At 42.2% G+C, this 6,959-nt stretch overlaps 1 protein-coding gene across 2 annotated transcripts; it reads right to left on the bottom strand.

The window, feature by feature from the left end:
- Positions 1 to 666: 666 nt before the first annotated feature.
- On the bottom strand, positions 667 to 5,360 carry LOC104432879 (double-stranded RNA-binding protein 2). Of its 2 annotated transcripts, XM_039307532.1 has the most exons (4): positions 4,882 to 5,021; positions 2,777 to 3,127; positions 2,013 to 2,232; positions 667 to 1,670 (listed from the first exon to the last, which is right to left on the bottom strand). In XM_039307532.1, exons 2-4 carry the CDS (start codon positions 2,825 to 2,827, stop codon positions 943 to 945), a joined length of 999 nt encoding a protein of 332 aa, XP_039163466.1. In that variant the 5' UTR covers positions 2,828 to 3,127; positions 4,882 to 5,021; the 3' UTR covers positions 667 to 942. The 2 variants fall into 2 exon arrangements, with proteins under 2 accessions (XP_039163466.1, XP_039163465.1); XM_039307531.1 differs by lacking the exon at positions 2,777 to 3,127 and having other exon boundaries at positions 4,882 to 5,360.
- Positions 5,361 to 6,959: the final 1,599 nt, after the last annotated feature.

Genomic DNA, 6,959 nt, shown 5'->3' with positions numbered 1-6,959 from the left:
GGTGCCTTGCTTGAGGATTTCATTGAAGAAAACAAGCGGCCCCGACAGGAGGAACCGGTCAATCGGACAAGAAACGGGGGAGCTGATAACATCACCCAAAGAAAGAGAAAGAAAAAGAGTACAATTCGGAGAGTGAGAATTGCTTAAACGGTAGAGTAGATTCTAATTAACAGGCCAAAAAGAGAATGTAGGTAAGCTGTGTAGTGTTACTGAAGCATGTCGCTGAGAAAGTCTCCTTAGTTTAATCTTTGATTATTTGCTATGAACCGTGGTGGATCTCTGGGAGGGGAGCTTAGGACAATAGGATTCTCATTTAGACAATATGCATGGATTAAGCTTTTGGTGATACCACGATCAGAACACATTCTCCAATCCATTGCTTTCACAAAATTTATGACCAACATTTTAAAGCAACGTTTCATCTTTAAGACTTAACTGGTATGGGGACCGACCATTGCGCAAAGACTACATTCTCTAGACAAGTTCCATGCTTTAAACAACGCAACCGTGACTGGACAACACGGCACAGTGCGAAAGAGATCGACATTGAACCAAAGTTGCAATTCTCGTGTACCAGTGCCTAACAATATGCTAACCAAGGGAGGTTCGTCTCTTCCCCGGTGTGCCAGCCAGCCAATAGCCCATGCATTGTTAGCTCGAGAAACATGGGGAAGACGGGATTGCACATCTCATCAACTCATCACGAGTAGCAATGATGTGCCGACCAAAGTCAATTACAAACCGAAGCTAATAACTTTCACTGACTGTAGCTCTTAACAGGGGACTAGGTAGGAAAAAATACGAGAGAGAGAGAGAGAGAGAGAGAGGAGGGAGGAGGGAGGGGCACTCTTATAACAAGAAGAGAACAGAAGACAAACCAAACCTAAGACTGTCCAAAGCCATAACGCTATTTCCTACACTCGCACTTTTCCAAAACCGCCATTATATTTTAAGTTTATCTATCCTCTGTACTACCGTCGATTCGTCTTGCAGGGTGCTTTTCTCGGCATTCTTGACTCCTACATCGGGGGCGGACTGACTTGGAAGTGTAGAAGGAACAAAGGCCGGAGGTTCCTCTTTTTGGACCGGGCGTACATCTTCCTTCCTAGCTGGTGGAGCAGCAAACACTGGCACAGCTTGCCTAATAGACACGGAAGGGGCAATCCGCACTGCCGGGGCCTGCATTATGGAAGGGCAGATCCTGGCAGGTGGTGGACGAGGCGGAGCAGAGTACACAGGAATGGCATTTCTTATTGTCACAGGCGGTGCAAGGCCCCTGCAAGATGCCCTAAATTGGCTGATCGGTACATAAGGAGACGCTCCTGCTGCAGGGAACTTCTGAGGTCGGTTCCCATGGCATTCCAGAGATGGAGAATATCGTGACGGCACAAAATTGTCCTTTGCTGGTGATGACGGTCTGCTACGAGGAACCATCGTCTTTGGGCATATTAAAGGTAGGATCTTTGATGTGCTTGCTGGTTGCGGCTGTGGGCTGGTTGGTCTAGCGTTTTGAGTAGTGAACTTCTTTGGAAATGGTATTGAGCCACCAGGAGAGTTGCCCAATGCTATCTTCTCCTTCAAACGGTAATTTAGTAAGGCTCGTGCCACAGTTATCTGTTCAAGCTCATCATTGCTCTCTGCTTCAGGCGAGCTTGCTGATTCCTTTGCCACTGTCAGAAAAGAACGTGTCACCACACAAAAACATTTCTAGTCCCCCATAACATCATATAAAGATGCATTGACCAGTTCTCCATTTGCATATCTTTGGCTGATATGAAATGACATGAACTTATGCTAAACGGAATCCAATGAGTCGTCACAGACTCAATTGTCTGGACCGATTGTCCTCAATTTCTTTGACTTTTCATCATCTATCATATATAGTTCACATTGGTGAAGGGGGAGTAGGGAGGGGACGCTGAAGATAAATGTCCTAGCCTTTTCCCCTAGAGGAGTGGCCACGCCTCAAATTTTCTTTTGGGTTGATTTTGATCAAATAGACACAAACTCACATTGTTTTAGAGATGACCACGCTGCCATAGCAGCATTCTTTTCCGCCTGTTTCTTATTCTTGGCAGGCTCGCCAGTGAAAATGATCCCAGCTAATTCTACTGCCCCTGTGAAAACAGGTTGGTGACCAAGCCCTGATCTGAAAGTTGTATATTGAGGCAATGGGGCTCCAACTCTCTGTGAGATCTCCTGCAAGAGGTTCTTGTATATTCCTGTCTCATCCTGAAATCAGTGGAGCAAGATTAGAAAAGAACAGGAAAAGCTAAACCAAATAATAAATGTTTTCAGGCATGTGCGGGAGGCATTGTGGCATGACACCAAAAAATACGCAGGCTAACTATTTGTTTCAGTACCAAATATTGCACGATTCAATTTTCCCTTCAAAATCAAGTTATAATTCTTGAGAATACAGCAGAGATGCAGGAAGAGACACAACAAAAGCATTCAAATGCAAAGAACCAAGCTTTCCTATGGTATCAAAAGGAACTACAAGTGCTATACAACAGGTCTGCAATCCCCAATTTTAACATAAAGCCTATACACCACATTTCTAGACAACTCAATGCAGTTAATGTCATCAGAACCAGCAATAACAAACAACAATTGACATGGTTGGCAAAGTGAAAAATACTTTTAACAACAAAAGCAAACGGGCAACCCGGAAACTTTATTGCAGTGAAATTGTTACTGACACCAGAAAAGTTGTCACATGATAAGCAGAACAAAGAACACTAAGTAACAAATCTAAATTCAGCAGATGAAAAACCTTGTCCAGTGAGAAAGACCATGGTAAGAAAAGGGAAGGTTCAATCAACATTGCCGGATACAAGACGCTTCTGCCGTAACCAAAAGTAACTGGCCACTCCAATTAAACTACTATAACTTTCTATCATCCTCACATCCAGCTGATTTTTCTAGAAGACCTCCCCCATAGTGTTGTCAACCCAGTAAAGTTCAACCACCCAGCTAAGCTTGGATCTGTGTGGTTCCTTTACACCTAGGAAACCATCATCTCCTACTGGGCATGATGGTCGATGCGCAATGACTAGCGACTATGACACCCCAATTCTTGACTGGAGGGACTCCAAAAAAATCTGTCCTTCCATCCCTTGGATAGCTAAGAAAGATCACCAAAAGGCATTTGTCAACGGTATGTCCACGCACTTGTTAAGCACAACTACATGAAGAAACATCACATCTTCATGACATTTCAAATGTGCAAAGTCAATAATAGAGAGATTAGAAGAGAAATGGATACACAAAAACTACATCTACATTTTCCTAGCATGTTAATTGTAGTTAAAAAGTGTCTGGGAGCACCCATTAACCCCATTAACATCTTCATTCTCATAGAAAGGGCATAGAATTGCTGTTAATATGAAGGCATAACTTTTCTTTTAATTCATATACCGGTCAAAGTTCATAATCATCCAATAAAGGATTTCACAGCTTCAGTGTAAAGAAAATCTTCATGGTTCATTGCCACTGATAATTAAAAAAATAAAATAAAATTGAGCAACAGAGTTTAATAGTTGTCAAAAGCAAGATCGAACCTTGACAGACAAATTAACATATTGCATCAAAAAGGCACTAATAATTTCATCAATTAATTACAGCAGAGCAGAATAGATTATTGTGCAAATTGTCTAGCATAAAATTTCAAATGATCGCCACTTTCAAAACCATGAAGTAAGCATAGACCATGATCAAGAATCTTGTCGAGGAGAGGCAAGATGAACACAGCAGATCATAAAAGCGAAGCCCGTAGTGAACTTTAATGATTAATAACCATGGATGCCGATACTATGTGCAATCGTGCAAATACCAAAAAAAAAAAAAAAAAAACAGAATGATCCGATACAATATCATAGATACTGAAGCCACAATAAAAAGGTTTCCATTAATCATAAAGGGAGGTCATCTTCTAATGTCTACCAGCACTATAACACAAATGAGGCCTTTGTGAAAAACAGTATCATGATCTTAAAGCGGATTGCTGCAGAGAGCGCAGAGAGCAACCACGAGCTTATAACAATCTTTTTTTTTTTTTTTTTTAGTAAACCTTCAATCAGTACTATTGAATTAGAAATTCTGAGAAGGGAGACTGTTGCAGCTTTAATTGCACAAGCTGGAGACACCATGGCTGAAAAGCATGAACCAGAACATTAAGGCTATTTGGGAACTGCAAAGTTCCCCTGCCTATGGCGAAACATTACTTCGCATGATCACATCACAAAGAACCGCGTGAAAAATTAGTTTGATTATGGGAAGTGACCGCCTCTTCGCATCCCTCGAAGAACCTACTACTAATTTTAGTTAGAAGAGAAGACACGAGCCTCGGCACCATCGAGGCTAACACTACAACGTACGCCACGCATTAACAAAAAGGCCTACAGCTAGACATCCCTTCTCACTTTCAGAAGCCCGCCGCTAACAAGTTACTGCATTTTTTCCGAAATCACCCAAAGTGACAGAGAACTCCAAAACTCTCGCGCATCACTGGATTTCAACTCTTATTTCGACCTACGCACGCCTGAACCGACCAGCAGGGAAATTGAAGCTAGCGTACACAGCACAGCTAAAATCGCGGCAATCGACAGGAAATGAACGTCGGCAACAGCAATCTAGAGCAATCGGACGGAACAAAAAATAAGCTGATCGACGGCGCTCTCGATAGCGAAACGCAACGGCAACGAGGCGCCGAAATGCGCGGCATTGACCACCGATCACGAGTCCCGATCCCTCGAAATCTCTGATCGAGGCGATGGAGTCGAGAAATAGAAACTCGAGCTGCGGCGTTTTCGCAAAAAAAAAAAAAAAAAAAGAAAAAAAGGAAAGAAAGAAGCAGCGGTGGTCGGGGGGGAAGCTCACCAGGATACGAGCGGCGAGGGAGTGAGAAGGGCCGCGGGAGGAGAGGGAGTTGAGGGCGACCTCGGCGGCGGAGTGCTCGGCCTGGCGGAGGGTGAAGCAGTAGTTGGGGCTCTCGAAGACCTCGCCGTTGAAATTAACGGTCGCCTTGAAGCGCGGCGCGTGGTCGGGGCCTTCCCGGATGCAGGTGTAGGAAGGCAGGTTGAAGCAGCTCCTCTGCGCCAGCTCCTGCAGCTGGTTCTTATACATTTCCGAAGCCGCCGCCGCCGCCGCCGATTCTCTCTCACCACCCCCCCACACCACCACCACCGGCTCGTCTCTTTCTCTCCCCACTACTCTCTCTCTCTCTCTCTCTCTCTCTCTCTCTCTCTGGCTCGCCGACGGAGGGCGAGGCTACGGCCTCGGGGGCTGCATGCTAGTAGCTAAAGAGCGGGAGGCGGGGGCAGCGGCGGCGGAGGGAGGGGCGGGATCGGGGGGCGGAGGGCGGAGGGCGGCGGGGGTGGCGGGGGGGGGGATCGCCGGGGTTAGGGCTGGGTGGGTAGAGGGAGAGGGAGAAAGTGGGGTTTGGTGATGTGGGGGTGGTATTAAAGAAGGAGGGAGTAAATTGTGTTGCTTTTTGGGTGGGGGAGTCAACTGAACGTTAAGGCCCTTCTTTCTTTCTTCCTTTTTTTTTTTTTTTTTTTTTGCATGGACGTGATCTTTCTCTAGATTTCCCCCACCCCCACCCCCTTTTCCTATTTTTCTTTTTCCTTCATTTAATTCTCCCGATTTTATTATTATAATTTTCTTTAATTTTTTTTTTTTTTTTTTTAATTCTGTAAGCAAAGCCTGTCGTTCCTTTAATGCTGGCGTTGAATATCCGTATCCACTGGGGTCGCGAGACGTAGCTTTTTTGTTTTTTTAATCGGGGATGATATTAAGTATGTAATTCTTAAGTTTTATTCATGTCATTTTTTAACTTTATTTTAATACACAATATCATCCCTAGACTTTTTTTACATATTCAATGAATGACCTAAATTTATAATCTGTTTAATATAATTCATAAACTTTTGTTACACATTTGATCTAATCTCTAAACTATATGAAATGATTTAACGTATTGGGCTAAAGTTAAAAAATAATGTCAAATAAATTAAAAATTCACAAATTGTATTGTATGTTGAGTTACAATTCATGAATCATTTATGTTATTTTCCTCTTAAATTGTCACGTCTAATTAATTATTAATTGCTCCTTAGTTGGCCTCACGTTAAGATTAAGATCTAAGGGAGCTTTGGTCAACCTAATCGATTTAAAAAAAAAAAAGAAATTAGCGTTCTTCAAAGTTTAGAAAAATCGAACCGGACCCGAATTTGCTCAAATTTTCAACGTTAATAAGTGAAATATTCCTACGTCCGAGTATAAAAAATCAACGGGTCAGTGTAGGAAAAGGAGAGAGAATGAGCTCGAGTACATTATTATTTTAATTGCGCGCTCGTGGGCGTTTATTATTTTCTTTACCAATTAATTCGTCCTAAATAATATTTTTGCACACTTTTCCAACGTTTTTCTTGCTTTTGATATGCCGACTTTTCCAGAAATTATTCTATCTTCTTTTTTTTTTTTTTTTTTTTTTTTTTGGTCGAATTCTTCGTCTTCTTTAGCGAGATGTTTTAAGTCTATCTTTTGATAATCTGGCTCCTGTTTATGTATGATATGCTGTTGGTATTTAACTACAAGATTCTCCAGCACCGATAAAAAGAAAAAAAAATAGTGCATTTCAACAAGAAAATTTGAACAATTAAGTTATACCCTTTTTTTAATCCCATTTTCCGATTGCAATATAAAATTGAGTAAAAATAACAAATATTGTCTTCAAACGAGAGTGTCAACGCGCTACTTATCTGTTTATCCTTAACGTATTTTATGTATATTTGAGTTATATTTTACGTATATTTTAGTTATGTCCTCCAGCTCTAGTGTGATTGCTAGTCCAACAATCGAAAGAAGTCAAATTCACTGCGCCAACCTAACGATAAGGACTTCCATCATCATTCTCATTAATTTATCACCTAACTCATGGGCTATAGTGTTCCACG

Source organism: Eucalyptus grandis, chromosome 2, assembly GCF_016545825.1.
Source record: "Eucalyptus grandis isolate ANBG69807.140 chromosome 2, ASM1654582v1, whole genome shotgun sequence".
Lineage (NCBI taxonomy): Eukaryota > Viridiplantae > Streptophyta > Magnoliopsida > Myrtales > Myrtaceae > Eucalyptus > Eucalyptus grandis.
This window is presented reverse-complemented; position numbering and strand designations above follow the sequence as displayed.